At 45.7% G+C, this 21,813-nt stretch overlaps 1 protein-coding gene across 2 annotated transcripts in view; it reads left to right on the top strand.

Annotated features, from left to right (window-relative positions):
• Positions 1-21,813, top strand: part of il1rapl1 (interleukin 1 receptor accessory protein like 1) — a 1,148,250-nt gene that overhangs the window by 1,062,534 nt on the left and 63,903 nt on the right. For both annotated transcript variants that reach the window (XM_033033178.1, XM_033033179.1), the window contains exon 7: positions 10,967-11,099. In XM_033033178.1, coding sequence (XP_032889069.1) covers positions 10,967-11,099 — 133 coding nt within the window. The remainder of the gene's footprint in view (positions 1-10,966; positions 11,100-21,813) is intronic.

Raw genomic sequence — 21,813 nt, forward strand, 5'->3', positions numbered from 1 at the left:
GGAATCCACACATATGTTACTGGCGATAGATGCAAAGTGCTGGAATAACTCAACGGCTTCAGGCAGCATCTCTGGAGAAAAGGAATAGGTCAAATTTCAGGTCGGAAACTTCTTCAGACTTCAGTTCCGACCGGAAACATCACCTAATCCTCTTCTCCAAAGATGCTGCCTGGCCCGTTGAGTTACTCCAGCATTCTGTGTCGATCTTCGGTGTAAACCACCATCTGCAGTTTCTTCCTACTCATATGTTGCAGGCACCAGGTTATTAAATCTACCAGTAGATAAAACCAGCACCAGAAACTATTATGCGAGGTAAAGCTAAGAGAATCTGAGAGAAGTGTTCCTGTTTGTGATACTTATTTCCACATTTCCCAGTTTGAAACCAGTATTTTTTGTTTCTGTACAAAAGCCTCCTGTGTCTTCCTTTTCTTTACAGTGAGTCCACAGTCTTTCACATTTTTCACAACTTAGCCACAACACTGGACACAGCTTCCAACCCTGATCCTTCCCTTCACAAAGGTATTAAGTTATTTGATGAGGCTACTTGGAGTCAGGATGAATGAAGAACTAAAACCTGATGCTGTGCAAGTATGGAACATTATAACAGCCCCTAAAGAAATGGAAGATCACCCATGAGCTTGTAGTGAAAAGCAAATTGATTTGTCTCATCTGACAGAAAGATTTAGCATGTGTCATCAGAGGGTCACCTTGGGCACAATTGCTCACACACTTGAAGCCGATTATATAAAGCTGTTGGAATCCATAACCAAAGAGATGATTTCAAAATAAATTTCTGAGACTGGTGCTATGGTATCCATTCATGGTAACCCACGACTATAACTACTGTAACACTCTGGCAGTGGCCTCCTGATAAATGCACAGGGCCAAAATGTTTAAGAATACAAGGTCTATCAGTTTCTTACCAGCAAGAGAACCCTTGCACAGTAGCGTGTTACCACTCGGACAGATCATGCTCTACTTGGTATCAAAGTAAGACTACTGATTCTGTAATGTACAGAAATGCCCGTTATGGCAGTGCCTGGGAAGGAATATGACAAACTAGCTTTAGACTTTTAACTTGACTTGACTACAGTGCAGAAACAGGCCTCATATCCTTCTAAACCCATTCTATCCATGCGCCTGCCCAAATGTCTCTTAAATATTATGATAACTATAATAATAGTTATCTCCTCTGTCAGCTCGTTCCTTATATCCACCACCCTTTGTGTAAAAAAAAAGATACCCCTCAGATTCCTATTAAATATTTCCCCATCACCTTAAACATATGTCCTCTGGTTCTCAATTCCTCAACTCCGAGCAAAAGACTCTGCATTCTTCAGACTCTGAAGGGTCTCAACCCGAAACGTCACCCATTCCTCCTCTCCAGAGATGCTGCCTGTCCCACTGAGTTACTCCAGCATTTTGTGTCTACTGTGCATTTGCCTGATCTATTCCTCTCATGATTTTGTACACCTCTATAAGATCACCCCTCATCCTCCTGCACTCCAAGCAATAAAGCCCTAGCGTGCTCAATCTCCCCCTTTAGCTCTGCTCTGCGTGCCCTGGCAACATCCTGGTAAAGGGCCTGTCCCACTGTGCAAGGTAAGTCAAGAGCTCTCCCGAGTTTTAAAAAATTCAAACTTGTGGTAAGTACGTAGAATGTACGTAGCGACCACGTGGGAGCTCGTGGATGTCTCGTAGCGGCTCGTAATGCTAACGGCAGGTACTCGGGAAACGCGGTAACTCGTGAAGTTTTTTCAGCACTGTGAAAAATGTCCACGGGAGCCCTGAGTAACTACGTACGGCTATTACCGTAATTCTCCGAGTTCGAATCAGGGGAAACTCGGGGAACTCTTGAATTACCTCGTACAGTGGGACAGGCCCTTAAATCATATCTGAACCCTTTCAAGCCTGACAACATCTTTCCTTGTTTAGAGATGTTGTCAAGTTGGAGGCGGTGTACAGGAAGGGACAAAGCCGACTGTATTTTGTATGCTGTATTTTAAGGGGGGCTGAGGTCATTTAACATCTGCCAACCCCTACTGTGCAGTGTCTACCATTCAGTGGTGGCCAGTGCTCTGTTTTTTGCTGTGGCCTGTTGGAGAGATGGCGCCCGCATAGCGGACAAAAACAGACTGGACAAGCTGATCAGGAAAGCCGGCTCAGTGGTCGGGGCTGAGCAACGAACGGTCCAGCAGGTGGCAGAGGCCAGAACTCTGAACAAACTGGGTTCAATAATGACCAACCCCACTCACCCACTCCATGCCCTGAAGGTGATCAAGAGCAGCATCTTCAGTCAGAGACTGATTGCACCAATGTGCAAAACTGAGAGACATAGGAAGTCCTGTTTACCAGCTGCTATAAGGTTATATAATGCGCATAAATAACTGCACTTTTTTTCATTAATTGTATTTTAACTTGTATTTTAACTTGTATTTTAACTTGTTAAGTATGGAAGTTATTTGTGTGGTGTTATGTCTGTCTTGAAGCTGTCGTGGCACTGTAATTTCCTGTAAAGGATTATTAAAGGTATAATCAAAATCAAAATCAAATCAAAGGGTTAGGGTTAGGGTTCAAAGGGCTCATGTTTCCTAAACATGGTGACCAAAACTGAACGCAATACTCTAAATGTGGCCTCACCAACATCTTATATAACTGTTACTCCCAACCTCTATACTTCTCTTTAGCATTACCAGTTATGACACACATCCTTGCTGCAAAGTTCACCAAATGACTCATCTTTTCCTGCTTACTCACCATGTGAACCATTGCCCCATCCCACTGTTTCCATGCCAACTTTAAATAGCGTCATAAACCTAGAATTATATCACTTGTCGTGCAAACTTCATTGATTAGCAAAGACATGACAGAAATGGTTTTGCAGTAATATGCATTTTCCCAGTTAATTCCTGCTTAATAATCAAAAAAAATTGTCATTATCAAGTGCTAACACTGGATTGGCACGTTAATGTATGCTATAAACTTTTATTCCCAAGATAAAATGTAGTGATTTGAGAAACATTTGTTTCAATTCATTGAAACAAATATTACAGAGACTGAGTAAAGGGCCTGTCCCACTTAGGCGACTCTTTAGGCGGCTGCCAGGGACTAGTTTCAATGGAAGTCACCTACGACACCTGGTGACAATCTACGACAGCACCCACGACAACCTACGACAGCAAAAATTGTCGCCACTGTCGCCAAAAAATTTTCAACATGTTGAAAATTTTGCTGCAGTTGCCTGTAGTCGCCTAAGTGGGAAAGGCCCATAAAAGTTCAAGAAATTGGTCAGGAAAACATCTTCACTTTCTCTTCCAATAATTCACGACAGTTTAGTTTAATTTAGTTTAGTTTAGTTTAGTTTAGAAATACAGCATGGAAACAGGCCCTTTCGGCCCACCAGGTCCGCGCCGACCTGCGATCCCTGCACATTAACACCATCCTTTATCCACTAGGGACATTTTTTTACGTTTACCAAGCCAATTAACCTACATACCTGTATGTCTTTGGAGTGTGGTAGGAAACCGAAGATCTCGGAGAAAACCCACGCAGGTCACGTGGAAACGTACATACTCTGTACAGTACTGCACCCATAGTCACGATCAAACCCGGGTTCGCTGTAAGGCAGCACAGCTACACCACTGTGCCGTCCAGCTTCTGAATTATCGTCAGAGCAGCGTAAACAGCCATATAAGGCCTGTTCTCCAGATGATCCAGTGAGCTTCCACTGAGAATATCCTGGGGAAACGTTTGTAAAAGTTCCTTTCTGTGCAGCCAGTCACTTTGTTTGCAGTCTTGCAATTGCAATTAGACTTAAGAATATTGATAAGCCCTTCATGCATGAGTACGCTGTAAGTGTTGCTGGACTGAGGGAGTTCATGGACTGATGAGTCCATTCAGTAAGGTCATTCCAGAATCAATCCTTGGCACAAGAATGTACAGTTACAGTTCGGTCATATCGCCTGTTTATTCTGTTCTTGAAATACGTTGTATATTGTCTGCAGTTTACATATTCTGTACACACTAGGAAGACTAATATGGCAACGAGGGGACCTGTGTCTGCACTGGTGTGAATTTAACTGGGAATATTATCCTGCCTAATCCAATACATTCTTCATGCTCCCTCGCACACTGATTGTTTCTCCATTGGAGCATCCTTCAGGGGTATGTTGTAGATTTATAGATGGTATTTTGTCGAGGAAGGTCAAGCCTAATAGGGCGGCACAGAACCGCAGAGGTAGAGTTGCTGCCTTAAGGGCCTGTCCCACTTACGCGACTTTTTCGGCGACTGCCGGCACCCATCATAGGTCATTGCAGGTCGCCGAAAATTTTCAACGTGTTGAAAATCCAGCAGTGACCAGAAAGATGCGACGACTCTTTGGGCGACTGAAGAGACTACTCATGACCATACAGGCGACACCCTGGCGACATGTAGCGGGATGAAGCCTGTATGGTCGTGAGTAGTCGCCCAAAGAGTCGTACCTTGTTCTGGTCGCCGGAAATTTACGGTGACATGCAACCACCTTCGGCACCAGTCGCCGAAAAAGTTGCGTAAGTGGGAAAGGCCCATTACAGTGCCAGAGACCCCAGTTCAATCCTGACTATGGGTGCTGTCTGTACAGAGTTTCTACATTCTCCCTGTGTCCATGTGGGTTTTCACCGTGTGCCCCGGATTCCTCCCACACTCTAAAGACGTGCATATTTGTAGATTAATTGGCTTTGGTAAAATTGTAAATTGTCCCTAGTGTGTAGGACAGTGCTAGTGTACGGGGTGATCGCCGGCCAGCACAAACTCGGTGGGTAAAGGGCCTGTTTCCATGCTGTAACTCTAAAGTCTAAATATTTGTGTTTGCACCTCCTGGGAATCCAGATGTATTGCACGAGGGTGGGGAAAAAAGGACTGATAGAGAAAATGAGGCCAACGCTAAACATGCTCAAAGTGCCATGTGGCTGCTCAAGATTTGAAGAATGGTCCCGACCTGAAACGTTACCTATACATGCTCTCCAGAGAAGCTGCCTGACCTACTGTGTCTTTTTTTTAAACCACGATCTGCAGGTCCTTGTCTACCTCTTAAGTCGTTGGTTAAATTATATTATGTGGGCTTGGTTATATTATATTAAGATCTGAAGTATCGTACCATTGCTGGCTTGTAGCAGTTGTCGCTAGGACATTTTGCATGTACTATTTCACTTAAAGGGAGAGGACATAAAGAAAATTGAACTTGCTAACCAGTCTGTGTTTCATTTGTATATATGTAGAAAATACTTTGTGTGCAGTCCAATTACGGAACATGATGTAAACTGTAAAACTACAGAGCCATTGAAACCAATAAATCAATCACTGCCTGATAGCAGATATTTAAGAAGAAACAAAGATCTCATGGACGCTAATGTCTTTTTGAGGAATGTTTATTGATGACTTCAGATGGAAGTAATTAATAACTCCTCTGATCTAAATTCAGTTTTATTTTTAAAGATCAATCAAAAAAATGTATGATTGTGGTTAGTGTGTCAAACATTAATTGGTTTTCCAGAAAACTTCTGTAAATTCAGATGTGATGTCTTAATGACATGGAGGGAGTTCTATGATTCACTGTTTTTAAGAAGGAACTGCAGATGCTGGAAAATCGAGAATCTCCTATACAACAAATAGTCCTCCGTCATTTTCGCTACCTCCAACGTGACCCCACCACTCGTCACATCTTCCCATCTCCCCCCCTGTCTGCTTTCCGCAAAGACTGCTTCCTTCGGAACTCCCTGGTCTTCCTTCCCCTCCCGCACCACCCCATCCCCGGGCACTTTCTCTTGCAACCGCAAGAGATGCTACACTTGTCGCTTTATCTCCCCCCTCGACTCCATTCAAGGACCCAAGCAGTCGTTCCAGGTGCGACAGAGGTTCACCTGCATCTCCTCCAACCTCATCTATTGCATCTGTTGCTCTAGATGTCAACTGATCTACATCGGTGAGACCAAGCATAGGCTTGGCGATCGTTTTGCCGAACACCTCCGCTCGGTAACCAACCTGATCTCCCTGTGGCTCAGCACTTCAACTCCCCCTCCCATTCCGAATCTGACCTTTCTGTCCTGGGCCTCCTCCATGGCCAGAGTGAGCACCACCGGAAATTGGAGGAGCAGCACCTCATATTCCGCTTGGGCAGTTTGCACCCTAGCGGCATAAACATTGACCTCCAATTTCCGGTAGCCCTTGCTGTCTCCTCCCCTCCTCCCCTTCTCAGCTCTCCCTCAGCCCTCTGGCTTCTTCTCTTCCTTTCTCCTTTTTTCTCTCCCCCCGTACATCAGTCTGAAGAAGGGTTTCGACCCGAAATGTTGCCTATTTCCTTCGCTCCATAGATGCTGCTGCACCCGCTGAGTTTCTCCAGCACTTTTGTCTACCTTCTAAGATTCACTGTTTGGTTTAGTTTAATTTAGTTTAGAAATACAGCATGGAAACAGGCCCTTCAGCCAATCAACCCCGTATGACCATCGATCACCCCATACAATTTCCTACAAACCCCCATGTCTTTGGAATGTGGGAGGAAGTCGGAGCACCCAGAGAAAACCCACGTGGTCACAGTGAGAACGTACACCTCCATTAACACAGTACCCATAGTCAGGATCGAACCCAGGTCTCTGGCAGCAAGCGGTAAGGCATCAATTCTACCGCTGTGCCACTGTGCCGCCCAACTTGGCAAGAACAATGGACAGAAATCCAGTAATGCTCTGCCATTACAATGTTTACTGGCTTTATTTTCAATTAATGTACTGGCATTGAGAGAACCAGACCCTGGTTATTTTGGTTTGAAGAGCATATCCCAGCCTTGGCATATGCTTCACACAGATTTGTCTCAATGGGCCTCAGTTTAAGTATTTGCAAACAAGGCCTGAGCAACTGCCAAACCTGCATTATGTCCATTCGTGCATAGTGTACCATCTACCATATTGATTGGTGATGGAGGAGCATGCTTGAACCATTTATAACAACGAATAGCATTCAGATTAGAATTCAGAGATAAAATCCAATTCTGTGAGGAATTGACATTTTGCAAGCAGTTAATTGAACTCATGATTAGCTCATGAAGTAACTCCTGGCATGGCAGGAAATAAGGCCCAGCAATTGAACCAAATAGTTTACTGCCTCATAGATTTATTTGTGCTGATTGGTTAATTTTGGAGTTTTTATCTTTGCCTTTTATTTTGCCTCTGGACGGTTAAGTTTCACTTGCAGACACTGCCCTTGGGGCTGGGAAGTGACAGAGAGCAGCCGGGAAGGCAGGAGACTAGAGGAGCAGCTCAGATACAGGGAGAAGGAGGACATTGTGCTCACCTTCAGTAGGTTATGAGGGAGGATTTCGCCCAACATAAACTCTCACTTGCAGTGATATCTGGTGCACTTTGTCTTCAATAAATAACCCAGTGAAGCCTCCTGTTGTACTGATATTACCATGTTGCTGAGATAATGTGTTTAGTTTAGTTTAATGTAGTTTCATTTAGTTTTGTTTAGTTTAGTTTTGTTTATTATTTTCACGTGTATCGAAGTACAGTGAAAATCTTTTTTGTTACGTGCTATCCAGTCAGCAGAAAGACTATACTTGATTACAATCAAGTCGTCCACAGTGTACAGGTACAGGATAATGGGAATTTCTTTTAGTGCAAGATAAAGCCCAGTAAGTCCAATTAAAGATAGTCCGATGGTCTCAAATGAGGTAGATGGGGAGGGGGGTCAAATCCGCACGTTGATGATAGGATTGCTTGATAACAGCAGGGAAGAAATTGCCCCTTAATTAAGAGGTATGTGTCTTCAAATTTCTGTACCTCTTGCCTGATGAGAGAGGGGAGAAGAGTGAGATTCATCTTTGATTATGCTGGTGGTCTTGCCAAGTGTGAAGTATAGATGGAGTCAATGGAAAGGAGGTTTGTTTGGGTGATGGTCTGGGCTACATCCACAACTGTGATTTCTCGCGGTCTTAGATGGAGCTGTTGAACACAATCAGCACAAACTGATTGTAGAACTGAAGACATCCATGTTCTTGATTATTTATTGTTCATAGGAAAAAGGTGCCATTGGTCACATACATTTTATAAAACATTTCTGAATAATTTCACAGCTATCGCACAGAAGAATGTTTTTTTGAAATCTGTGTATGTTTCAGCAGCTGATTAAACCATGTCAGGGATTTCCCCCCCCCCCCCCCGATCTAGTTACACTGTGGACATGCGTTCATCTTTTCAGATCATCAGTACTAATTTCATGCTAACTGTATGGAAAGAAGGAAGTTGTCTAAACGCTGATGAGCTTTGTGATACAGAGAGATCGTGCTGTCCCAGAGCATGATTCACGAAAAATTTGACTGCAGATATTTAGGAAAACGTAGAATGTTTACATTTACTGTGGGTGGAAGTGAATCCAAAAATAGGAAGGTTATGCCTTAGTTATATAAGGGATTGAGTCATAAAGTCATAGAGTCATGGATCAGGCCCTTCAGCCCAACTTGCCCTCACTGACCAACATGCCCCAACTACACTAGTCCCATCTGCCCGCACTTGGCCCATATCCCTATAAACCTATCCTATCCATGTACCTGTCCAAATGTCTCTTAAATGTTATGATAGTACCTACCTCAACTACCTCTGACAGCATGTTCTATATGCACCCTTTGTGTCAAAATGTTACCCCTCAGGTTCCTATTAAATCTTTCCCGCCTCACTTTAAACCTATGTCCTCCAGTTCTCGATTCCCGTACTCTGGGCAAAAGACTCTTTGCATTTATTCCTCTCATGATTTTGTACACCTGCATAAAATAACCTCTCCTCCTCCTGCGCTCCGAGGAATAAAGTCCTAGTCTGCTACCCCTCCCTGGAGCTCAGGCACTCAAGTCCTGGCATCCTCCTCGTAAATCTTCTCTGCACTCTTTCCAGCTCGACAACATCTTTCCCAAAACATGGTGACCAAAACTGAACACAATGCTCTAAATGCAGCCTCACCAATATCTTATGCAACTGTAACATGACCTCCCAATTTCTATACTCAATACAACGTTGCTGAGACCATGTGAAGTACTGTGTACAGTATTAGCCATCATATTTAAGTAAGAACCGTAAATGCATTACAATTCAACAAAGGTTTACCAGAGCAATCCCAGGAATGAGCAGGTTGTCTTATAAGGAAAGCTGGGACAAATTAGGTGAGCTGATTGAAACATGTGAGATCCTGATCTGTCTTGATATGCTGCTATGGGAGAATTCAAAACTGGGAGTCATTGCTTAAAATAAGATAAGTAGAGAAGGTGCAAGTGTCAATCTAATATTACAACCGGAATAGCCATGTATTTACTGGTTGACAGAGTGGGTTGAGGGGACTGGCAGATTCTCCATACTAATGAATGTTGCTCCTATTAATACCCAAACACACTTTTATTTCACTTTAAGCCTGTCACACTGCAATAAAATCAAATTTCTAGAGAACCCGAAGTTAAAGGGGAATGAGAAGTAAACAATCAGTTGGTTTTCTGGACCCTACCCTCTGCACTGACTAACACTCTGCACTCCAGGCTCACACGCTAGATTGTGACTCTAGATTTGTAACTGAGCCAGATGCCAATCCTTGAGGATTTCCGAATAATTGGACACAGGAATATTGGAGTATACTTCTCCAAACCAAGCAGCTAATTGTGTTGTTTGGGAGTTCAGTCATTGTCCTAATATAGGGGTGACAAGAGGGTTCCAACCCCAGGCTGTGGGTACAGGGGTGGCACAGTGCCAGGGACCCAGGTTCAATCCCGACCTCAGTTGCTGTCTTTGTGGCGTTTACACGTTGTCCCTGTGACTGCGTGGGTTTTCTCCAGGTGCTCCGGTTTCCTCTCACATCCCAAAGACGCCTGGGTTTGTAGATTAATTGGCCTCTTTAAATTGCCCTACTTGTGTGTGGGGAGTGGATGTGAGAGTGGGATAACATTGAACTAGTGTGAAGCGGGTGTACCTGATCGATGGACAGCGTGGACTCGGTGGGCTGAAGGGCCTGTTTCCATGCTGTATCTCTAAACGAAGATACAGAACTATGCCAGGAAAACATTGTCAGAGCTTCACTGTAGTCCTTATAAGGCTTGAACTTGCTATGGGGGTTACTGGCAATTTGTGGGACACTGAACATCCCACTGCTGTGGAATATATCTGAGTTGCATTAAGTGGCAAGTCCTTCATCATTGGGGTCACATTGAAATCAGAGCACACATTGTGTTGGAAAGTTGCAAGCTCCATTTGAACCTGCAGAGGACATTTCCAGATATTAGGTTGAGGCTTTTCCATTCCCGTCCATACAGCAAACATGATGCTGCACTGTGTCCACTATAGCTGAAATGAGTCATTATCGACAGAAGCAACAAATTACATTTTTTGGAAAAACTGCAGATGCTGGAAACCTGAAATAAAAATAGAAATTTATGGAAATACTCAGCAGGGTAGGCAGCATCTGGTGAAAGAGAAACAGAGTTTGAGCCAAGAGTTTAGAATGCTATTTAGCTCTTGGTTTTACTGGTCCTGGGAAGAATAACCTTTCAAGGGGATTTCAAGACCTGCAAAACTCTAAGATCTTCTCATGTCAGCTCATCTCTCTTTGCCCAGACTTGGAGTTGCTGGGAGTCAAATAAGTGCAGCATTAACAGGGAAATATGTGTCAAGGGACCTAATGAAAACAGATCGGGCCATTTTCAAAGGGACTTTGCTGAGATATTTATCTGTACAGGGAGCGTCGTGACACATGTAAAAGCGGGTGAAAACGCTGCATTGATTTCTAGTGATTGCCCAGGAATGCTTTTCTGCTTTAAAGACAGTGTATAAAAATAATATGTTCTTTGTGCAGCAATTATACTGTGCTTCAGTGTCTGCGGTCAGAGCTGATTGAACAAATCTGCTAAATTCTTCATGTACCTAATACTGCATGTCTTTCTTTCATTCTGCTCTGCTTCCACAGGCATCATTGCCAATCTCACTTGCAGAGCCTTCTTTGGCTACGGTGGAGAGGTCAGCCCCATCATTTACTGGATGAAGGGAGAGAAATTTATTGAAGACCTTGATGATGACCACGCCAGCGAAAGCGACATGAGGTAATTAGAGCCTTTGATCACATGTCCTGCATCTAAATGTTCAAGTGTTGGATTCCATTGAGATCTGCAATGTTAAACAGTACCACGAGCAAACAAAACCTACAGGAGGATCAGTCTGAAGAAGGGTCCCAACCTGAAACGTCACCTATTCATGATAGGCGATGTTTCAAAGTCAAGACCCTTCCTCAGACTATTTGTATGGGGGATGAAGAAGGCTGGACAAAGGGACAGAAATGTGGCAGGCAATAGGTCAACATAAGTGAGGTGGGTTTTGATAAGCAGATGGTTGAAGCAAAGGCCAGAGGTAAGAACATAAGGTGTGAGACAGGTTTGAAGAATTGTGAAGACAGAGGGAGGAAAGTAGCAGGATGGGGGCGTGACAGGGGTGGAGGGGGATGGGGAGACATTGGTGAGAGTCCAGGTGGAGCACAGGGAAGTGAAGAGGGGAAGAAAGGGGTGAAAGCAAGAGTGGAAGGGGAGGCACAGGGGTGGGAAGAGGGAAGCTTTCTTTAGACATGGAGTAGGGAAGAGACAACTGGTGGAAAGTAGTGAGGTAAGGGGAGGGGGCATGAGCCAACATTTGAGAGGAGGATGCAGGTGAGGAGGGGTTGATTGCAGAAGAGTCAAGTAGGGGAGGGACGGGTGGAGAGCATAACCAAGGCTGGAGGTGGAGAAGGCTAAAGGGTGCAAATGGTGGAATAACACTATGGAGCGAGGAATGTAGTGGAAGGTAGAAGCAGAGGGAGCAATTATAGGTAAGAAGGGGGTTTGGATGAAAAATGGTAGACTCAGGTGAGTGGATGGTTCAGTTGCCTGATAACAGCTGGGCAGAAACTGTCCCTAAATCTAGAAGTATGCATTTTCAAACTTCTGTACCTTTTGCCTGATGGGAGAGGGGAGAACAGGGAGTGACCATGTTGAGACTGGTCCTTGATTATGCTGGCGGCCTTGCTGGGCAACGTGAAGTGTAGATGGAGTCAATGGAAGGGAGGTTGGTTTATGTGATGGTCCGGGCTACGTTTACAATTCTCTGCAATTTTTTATGGTCTTGGATGGAGCTGTTCCTAAACCATGCTGTGATGCATCCTGATAAAATGCTTTCTACTGCGCATCTGTACAAGTTGGTGAGGGTTGTTGGGGACATGCCGAACCTCCTAAACCTTTGTTAGGGATCAGAGACATTGGTGTTGGAGCTCCCAGTTACTGCTTATTTTTAATTATCCTTCCTATTCCCATACCGACCTGTCTACTCTGGATCCCCTCTGCTGCCGGAATGAGGTAACACGAATGAGAAGAACTGCACCTCATATTCCGCTCGGGTAGTCAACAACCCAACTGCAGGAGTACTGAATTCAGGGAACTCTTCCACCTCTCATTTGTCCAGCTTCAGTCACGTGCCCAGTGCTCCATGCCAACTGTACACACCTTTCTTTCTCATCCCCTCATCTCTGTCCTCTCCCCATATCACTCCTCTACCTCTTCCATCTGCTCACTTCTCTTATGCCTTCTCTTTTTCATCTCCCTACCTCCATTCCCTTCTGCCCTCCATTCCTCCCTCTGGTCAGACATTTTACTCCTCGCCTCCTCTTATCAAATTCCACCATTTACACTCTTTTGTTATCTCCACCTCCGGCCTTAGTTATTATCTCCATCGTTCTCACCCCCACCTGATTCATCTGCCAATTATTCTCGCCTCACCTGGATCCACCTATCACTCACCAGCACTTGCCCAGCCCCTTCTCCTCACCTCTTTCCACCAGCTACCTCCCTTCCACTCCATCAGGCTGAAGAATGGTCCCGACCCAAAGCGTCATCCGTCCATTTCCCTCCCTAGATGCTGCCTGACCCGCAGCAGTTTGTTTTCATTCATGTTTCCAGTTTTTCTGTCTCTTGTGTCTCCAGCAATCGATGCAATTGTTCGACAGGAGCTTCCCCAAGTGTTAATTCCTTCAAATTTATTTTGTTCTCGGCATGTGCATCATCTGCAAGGATGGTTGCCCCTCCAAGAGTAAACTACATTGAAATGGGACTGTCACAGGCCAAAGTGAGCAAAGACTATAGCTTTCTGCCCATGACTGAAAACGAGTTGGTTTTTGACAATGATCTGACAGCATTGAGGCACTTTAACCAACACCCGCCATCTTTTAGTTTGTAGCTATTTTAAAAACGCAATGAAAATATTCATGCTGTCATTACATTGATTCTGCTAGAATATAAACAAACACAAAGTGCTGGGTATTGTCAAGTTATTCTTATAATAAGGCTCGTACAACGACGTAATCGGAGTCTGTCTTTATTTAGCAACTCTGTACAGCAGCAGCAGGCTCGTGTGCATGCCCGGGCATTCCCTCACACCCTCCGGTAACCACGTCACATCCGGTTACGCCCACAGTGCCAACTTCAGGCCGGATGCCGTCACTGCAGCCTGACCACTGGCAGCAGCGCCCCCTTCCGGTTACTACAAAATAAAGGCATTCCTTACACTATTATTCCATAATACCACATCTCCCTTTCTTTGAGAACAAAGGGTGGACTACCTTTGTCTCTGCAGGTCTTAAGGGGTTTATTCTGCCCTTTTGCTGGAAGACCTGTCCCTGATCTGTCCCTGTTTCAAGCATGCAAAATAGAAATAAAATAACTTATGCGTTACCATACTGTGAACTATTACTTTAGCAGGTTGTGTTCTTCAAAACTTAAACTCTCAGGTTTCAGGTAAATGTAACAGGTTTAGCAGAACAATTTCACTCTCTTTTTCTTTACTGTAGAAAACAAAGCCAATCAAGTCTATTCGGCTTTCTAACCTCTCTCCCACACCTGGTCCGCACAGTCTCTGTGGTGGGGCCCTCTCTGCTGGGTGATGTTGTCACTGGTGGAGCTGGCTCTGGTGTAGGTGAATCTTCTCCCACCGGTGGCTCATCAGCGTCGACTACCCCACTGTTGGTCTGCAGTGGCACCAAGTGATGCCGGTTCCTCCTCAGTGTGCCCTGAGGCACCTGGACGATATAAGAGCGAGGGGTATTGTGTGTAGATAGCACTGTGCCCTGGACTCGTGCATCGGTGATCCACACATCCTCCCCAGGTACGAGTGGCTCCAGATTTCTCGCTCCGTGCCTCTTGTCGAAGGATCTTGCGTCGTTCCTCCTCTTCTCCCTTTCTTTGGCCCCCAGCGCGTTGTAGTCAGGCAATACTGGATTCAGCAGGGTTGGAAGGGCAGGAACTGTAGTGCGGAGGCGGTGCCCCATCAACAGCTCGGCCGGGCTATAGCCGTTCTGTAGAGGGGTTGCTCTGTAGGCCAGCAATGCAAGATATGGGTCTGATGCCTTTGTTAGCAGGTTTTTCACGGTTTGTACAGCGCGTTCCGCCTCCCCATTGCTCTGAGGAAACTTGGGGCTGCTCGTGATGTGCACAAAGCCATACTCTGCTGCAAAGGCTTTAAAGTGGCTACCTGAGAACTGGGGCCCATTGTCACTTTTAAGAAATTCACAAATTCCATGACGAGAAAACATGGATTTCAGGTGCACCACCACATCTGTGGACCTTGTGGGTGACAGCAGCGCAACTTCCACATACCTTGAGAAATAATCTACTACTAGTAGATAAGTCTTGTCTTTCAGCGTGAACAGGTCAGCTCCCAAGGTTTGCCAAGGCCTGTCTGGCATCTCCGTTGGCATCAGCGGCTCTTTGACGTTCCTTCTCTCTTGGATGCAGCTTCTACATTTCAGCACCATGCCATTCAGCTGGCTGCTGAGTCCTGGCCACCATACCGTCTGTTTGGCCCGGCCCCTGCACTTTGTCACCCCCAGGTGTCCCTCATGTAGTCTCTGCAGCATATCACCTTGTAAGGCTGATGGGATGACGAGCCTCGTGCTCCGCAGCAGCAGCCCATCGTGCACAGTCAGCACTGCTCTATCAGCCCAGTAATGTCTCAGCACTCCCTGCAGTTGGCTTTTGTCGGGCCAGCCGTCTGTGCAGTACTCCATCAGTGCAGAGCATGTGCTGTCTGCCTTCAGGTGCTCACGTAGGCTGCTCAGATAATCTCCACTGACAGGAATGTTGCTGATGACAGAGTCTACATAGATGTTGGTGTCCTCTAATAGGCTTGTGTCTGTGTGTGTTCTTGCGGCTCTCAGAGGAGCACGAGATAAGGTGTCGGCTGTCCACAGGCTTTTGCCAGGGACATGATCGACTGTATAGTTGTACCTCATGAGTCTCATCCTAAATCTTTGGACTCTTGGTGGGAGGTCATCCAAAGCTTTCCCTCCCAGCAGACTCACCAACGGCTTATGGTCAGTTTCCAGCTCGAATGGTCTTCCTAGGATGAAACAGCTGAACCTTTCACATGCCCACGTTGCAGCCAATGCCTCCTTCTCTACTTGAGCATAGCGCTGCTCTGTTGGTGTCATTGAGCTGGACGCATATGCCACAGGTGACCACATGGCATCGCTCTTCTGCAGCAGGACTGCCCCCAGGCCAAAGGAAGAGGCATCAGCAGAGATCTTTAGAGCACTGTTTGGGTTGTGAGCACTGGTGTGGATAACAGCTCTGTTTTTAACTGATCAAAGGTGGCCTGCTGCTCTGTCCCCCAGTACCAGTGGTTCTTCTTGGACAGCAGGTCTCGTAGCACTTTGTCTTTTTCAGCCAGGTTGGGCAAGAAGCGGCCCAGCTGATTGACCATGCCCAGAAAACTCCTGAGTTCGCTGACATTTTTGGGTGCATCCATCTCTTGTACTGCTCTCGTCTTCTCTGGATCTGGCTTCACTCCATCTGCTGAAATCACATGACCCAGGAATCTGACTGTGTGGCGTGTGAGCTCACATTTGTCCATGTTGAGCGTAATGCCGGCCTTTTGTGCCTTCTCTAGCACCGCATGTAGCCGCACATCATGCTCCTCCTGCGTCTGTCCCCAGACCAGGATGTCATCCATGTGACACAGTACCCCCTCCAGGCCACCGGTCACTTCTGTCATCATCATCCTTTGAAAGTGCTCGGGGGCTGATGATATGCCAAAGGGTAGACGATTAAAATAGTAGCGCCCAAAAGGCGTGATGAAGGTGGTGTATTTGCAGACTCTTTTGTCAATGGTACTTGCCAAAAGCCCATGTTGGCATCTAATTTGCTGAATACTGTTGTGCCAGCTAGCATGCCCAGAGTGTGCTCGACAGAAGGCAGGATAAACTTTTCTCTGCATACTGATCCATTCATCATTGTGAAGTCCACACAAATGCGAACATCACCTGCTTTTTTCGGCACCACCACCATCCCGGCACACCAATCAGTCGGCTCCTCAATCTTGGTGATTACGCCCATCTTCTCCATACGGTCTATCTCCTCCTTCACTTTTCCCATAAGCGGCAGAGGGACTCTGCGTGGTGTGTGGAGAGAGAAGGGCACAGCCTCTGGCTTCAATTTAATTGAGTATGGCCTCCGAACAAGACCCAAGCCGCTACACAGCTTCGGATATTGTTGTTTCACTGATTCCAAGGTGATACCGTCAATCCTGCACACAAGCTGAAGCCGTTCTATGGCAGGCCTTCCCAACAGTGCAGTGTGCAGGTCTTTTACTACATAAATGTTCTCTATGGCTGTCTTTTTGCCTCTGCGCAGTGTTTCTCTGGCTACACCCAGGACAGAGAGTGCATTGCCCCCTGGCCCAAACAATGGGCGTGTCGACACTGCCAGGCGCTTCACATCATGCCCCCCTGTATTGTCATGGTACACCTCGGCTGGCATGGCGGTGACATCAGCACCAGTGTCTATTTTAAAGCACACTTTTTTTTGTCTCACTTGTAGCTGCACCGTCCACGGGTCTTTTCCAGCATCCACGGCTCCCAGGAAAAAGCTCTCTTCTTCCTCTGTAGTGACAGCATTCAGAGATTTTGCACTGTTTCTGCACACTTTGCCATAATGTCCCTTTTTGCCACAGTTGTGACACACAGCATCTTTAGCAGGGCATTCCAATTTTCCATGCGAGGGCATTTTTCCACATCTATAACAGGCCTTTGAACCTGGCTGTGACCGTGTATTAAGTTTATTTTTGCCTGATGTTTGTGCTTGTGGCTGAGGCTTTGAGGGAAATTTGGGTTTTCTGTAGCTTTTAGCATGCACAGCATCAACATTAGAGCACTTGCTAGCACCGCTATTTTCTCCTCTTAAGTCAGACCGCTGTCGTCTAACTTCTTCAGACTGCCTTGTCTTTGTTATAGCAGTTCCAAGGGTTAGGTCTCTGTCTAGCTGTAGCTTTTCTGACAATGAGACGTTTCTCAGCCCGACCACTAACCTGTCGCGGATCAGCTCGTTCTGTAACTGTCCATAGTTGCAGTGTTCAGCTAATCCGTATAGAGCAGTGATGAAGGAATCCACCGTTTCTCCTGGCAGTTGCACACGCTGATTGAACTTGGCTCTTTCGTAGATTACATTCTTTTTAGGCACAAAAAATGCATCAAAGCCCGCCTTGACATCCTTGTACATCTTCCTCTCATCTGCAGTTAGCGTTAGCCCCTTTAGCACATCTTCAGCTTCATCGCCCATGCAATACACTAACGTGTTCACCTGGTTTTCTGCCGACGTCGCGTTTAAGTTGCTTGCAAGCCGAAAGCGGTCGAATCTCCTGCTCCAACGCTCCCATTCTTGAGGCTTGGTAAAATCGAATGGCTCTGGAGGTTGTATTGTGAACGTAGCAGTTGGTGTAGGTTGCGCCATATCTGCCGGCTCGTCTCCCATTTCCCGCCAAAACGATACACCTTCCACTTCTTCTTCTTTTTTTTTTCTCTTACAAGTCTCCCATTTCTGACACCATGTCAAGTTATTCTTATAATAAGGCTCGTACAACGACGTAATCGGAGTCTGTCTTTATTTAGCAACTCTGTACAGCAGCAGCAGGCTCGTATGCATGCCCGGGCATTCCCTCACACCCTCTGGTAACCACGGCACATCCGGTTACGCCCACAGCGCCAGCTTCAGGCCGGATGCCGTCACTGCAGCCTGACCACTGGCAGCAGCGCCCCCTTCCGGTTACTACAAAATAAAGGCATTCCTTACACTATTATTCCATAATACCACAGGTATAACTCAGCGGGTCAGGCAGTAGGGTCTGAAGCAGGGTCCTGACCCAAAACATCACCTATCCATGTCCTCCAGAGATGCTGCCTGGCCCGCTGATTTACTCCAGCACTGTATCTCGTTTTGTGTAAACCAGCATCTGCAGTTCCTTGTTTCTGCTGAACTATATTCAGGTTCACCGAGGCACGTAGTGACCACTACATTACCATAACAAATACCATTTTAACGGAAAAGCAACAAAAAAATACCACGGATGCTGTAAATCTGAACTAAATGCAGAAAATGGAAGTGAAACACAGCAGGACTTGAAACATTCAAAGTCAGTCAAAGTCAATTTTATTCATCACATGCACTCGAAGGTGTAGTGAAATGAATTTGCCAGCAGCGATACACTTAAAAAGAACACACAATACACAATAAAATTTAACACAAACATCCACCACAGCATTCTTCACTGTTGTGGAAGGCAACAAAGTTCAGCCAGTCCTCCTCCTTTGTTCACCCATGGTCGGGGCCATAAACCCTCCATAGTCGCCGCTAAGGATGGCCCGATGTACAGGCCCTCTCGTTGAGATGATTGAAACTCGGATGTCGGGAATGTCTAACACACTCCACGGCTTGGAGTGCCCGAATCGGCCACTTTCCTACCGGAGACCGCGGCTTCAGGATGTTATAGGCCGCAGGCCGGTGGTCGGAGCTCTTCTCCGATGATCCCAGACAAGAGATCCCAGACTCCAGATGGTAAGTCCACGCCACGCCCGCGGCTAGAAGCTCCGCAGACCACAGCCCCATGATGTCAATGGTCAGTGATCAGAGCACTCCTCTCTGGCGACCCCCAGTAAGTGTTCTCTCGCTCTGCGATGGAAAGTTCACACTGCGCCTGCTGCCAATGCTCCGGGCCCGACTCCGGGAAAGGTTGCTCCAATCCATGCTGTTAGGCCACGAGGGAGGCAACATGGAAAAGTCACCTCTCCGTGGAGGAGACGACCGAAAGCGGTTCCCCCCTTTTCTCTACCCCACCAGCCCCCACACAAGACACAATGAGAGACACCTAAACTGAAATTAGACACACCAAAAAAACCCCAAAAAAGTAGAAATAACGCTGCTGGCAGGGCAGCCGACTCGCAGCGCCCTCACGGCATCTCTTCTCTACAGATGCTGTCTGATCTGCTGAGTGTTTCCACCATGATATATTTTATTATTATCTCAATGAATATTAAAATCAAAAAAGTGTAAAAGGGGGCAAGCTATATAATACAATGCAAAGAAATGTCTTTGTGTGACTTACAAGAAGCATCCACTGTGGTGTGTAAATGAATAGTAAAACCATGGCATTAAGCTGACTCTATGCTCATCAAGAATTCAAAACCAGGTAAAGGCAGATGAATATTTGATTGGATATATAGGTTGCATGCACCAACACCACTGATTTTTGCATTAGATAATCTCTAATAAAATGTTCTCTAGATTTGGTAGCTGAAAGTGTAATCAAGGGCAAACACAGCTTTTCAATTTAGCTTCTGATATTTAGAGTGCCTTATAACATTTTTAGTTTCACAGGAAATTGTAGACGGAATGAAAAGAATCTAACTTTTAAATTATTTTTTTATTGTAAGTTGTTTGTATTCAGGAGAAATTCTATTAATTAAAATTTTACTGAATGTTTATTTCTCAAAAGTTTCAAAAGTCCAGTATAGTTGATAGTAAAAATGCTTGTCAAAAATTGCAGCAGGTCTTGATCGGTTGGGCAGATGAGCTGAGAAATGTTGATGGAGTTTAATGCAGAGAAGCGTAAGGTGTTTAGTTTAGTTTAGAGATACAGCGCGGAAGCATGCCCTTTGGGACAACGAGTCTATGCGGACCAGCGATCCCCGCACATTAACACTACCCTACACACACTAGGGGCAATTTACATTTACACCTAGCCAATTAACCTACATACTTGTACGTCTTTCGAGTGTGGGAGGACACTGAAGATCTCGGAGGTCTTTAAAATGATGAGAGGTCTTTAAAATGATGAGAGTGATAGACAGAGTTGACGTGGTCAAGCTTTTCCCATTTAGAGTAGGGAAGATTCAAACAAGGGGACATGACTTCAGAATTAAGGGACAGAAGTTTAGGGGTAACATGAGGGGGAACTTCTTTACTCAGAGAGTGGTAGCTGTGTGGAATGAGCTTCCAGTGGAAGTGGTGGAGGCAGGTTCGATTTTATCATTTAAAAATAAATTGGATAGGTATATGGATGGGAAAGGAATGGAGGGTTATGGTCTGAGTGCAGGTAGATGGGACTAGGGGAAAATAATTGTTCGGCACGGACTTGTAGGGCTGAGGGCCTGTTTCCGTGCTGTAATTGTTATATGGTTATATAGGTAAATTCGCAGTCTTTTAACTAGAGTAGGCGAATCAAGAATCAGAGAACGTAGGTTTAAGGTGATGGGAAAGATTTAATAGGAACCTGAAGAGCAACTTTTATATACAAAGGGTGGTAGGCGTGTGGAATGAGCTGCTGGAGGAGGTAGTTGAGGCAGGTACTGTCACGCCATTTCAGGAACATTTGGACAAGAACATGGATAGAATGTGTCTGAAGTAAGGTTCCAACCCGAAATGTCACCTTCTTCATTTGTCCAGAGATGCTGCCTGACCTGCTCAGTTACTCCTGCATTTTGTGTCTATCTCTAATTTAAACCAGCATCTGTAGTTCCTTCCTTCACATAGATAGGACAGGTTTAGCGGGATATGGGCCGAACGCAGCCAAGCTGGGGCACGTTGGTTAGTGTGAGCAAGTTGGGCTGAATACCCCATTCCCATGATGTTTGACTCTATGACACTATTGAACTGCTTATTATTATCCGAGTTCCCGCATTCTGGGAAAAATTAGTATGCCATGGAGAGTAGCGAGAATTCTCGTACCGTAGGTGGGACGCCAGGAGCTCCTAGTGGGTTGCCAGGAGGTTGAAGGTCCTCATAGGTTATAATCGGTGCTGACAGGTGAATTTCATTGGCTCATTGGGACAAAAAAAAATACGTAAGCAGTAGTTTTCAGAACCAAGGATAACCGACCAGTAATGTTAAATGTCCGCCGAACTTCATAGCCGTGTATCTCTGGCTTCTTAAAAGATGTCTCCACTCCTTCTCCCCCCTCTTTTAAAGGACTTACCATACACTGTGCTTTCACCATCTTAATTACAGCGCCAACCTTCCTGTTGATCGTGGTGTCCGTCTGCATCACCTTGGCTTTGCACCGTGAATTTCACTCAGCACTCCCCCGCTTGCCCTGTCCCCCGCCTGCATAACGGGCTGGTGAAGGAAGCGATGTGTGTGTGTTCCACTCTAGCAGTTGTCGCCGGCAGTCGCCTGAAAAATCTCCTAAGTGGGACAGTCCCATAGCATCAGCAGTTACCTTGTTCAGAGTTCAACATGCATTCAGGGCCCCAGGATCATATTTTTTTCCTTCCTTTAATTCTATTTTTCACAATGCAAAGGATGCCAGCTACATTACCTCAAATGAATGACAGTTGTCTTCTGCTTGCTCAAATATGAATGAATGAAATGAATCTTGCTAAGGGCTGCTTTTGACGATGTTCGCGAAACACGAGAATTTTCACACAACTGCAACAAAATTCACCAATGGTGCAAAGGTGTGTGTGGAAAACAG

This window comes from Amblyraja radiata, chromosome 14 (assembly GCF_010909765.2).
Source record: "Amblyraja radiata isolate CabotCenter1 chromosome 14, sAmbRad1.1.pri, whole genome shotgun sequence".
Taxonomy (NCBI): Eukaryota; Metazoa; Chordata; class Chondrichthyes; order Rajiformes; family Rajidae; genus Amblyraja; species Amblyraja radiata.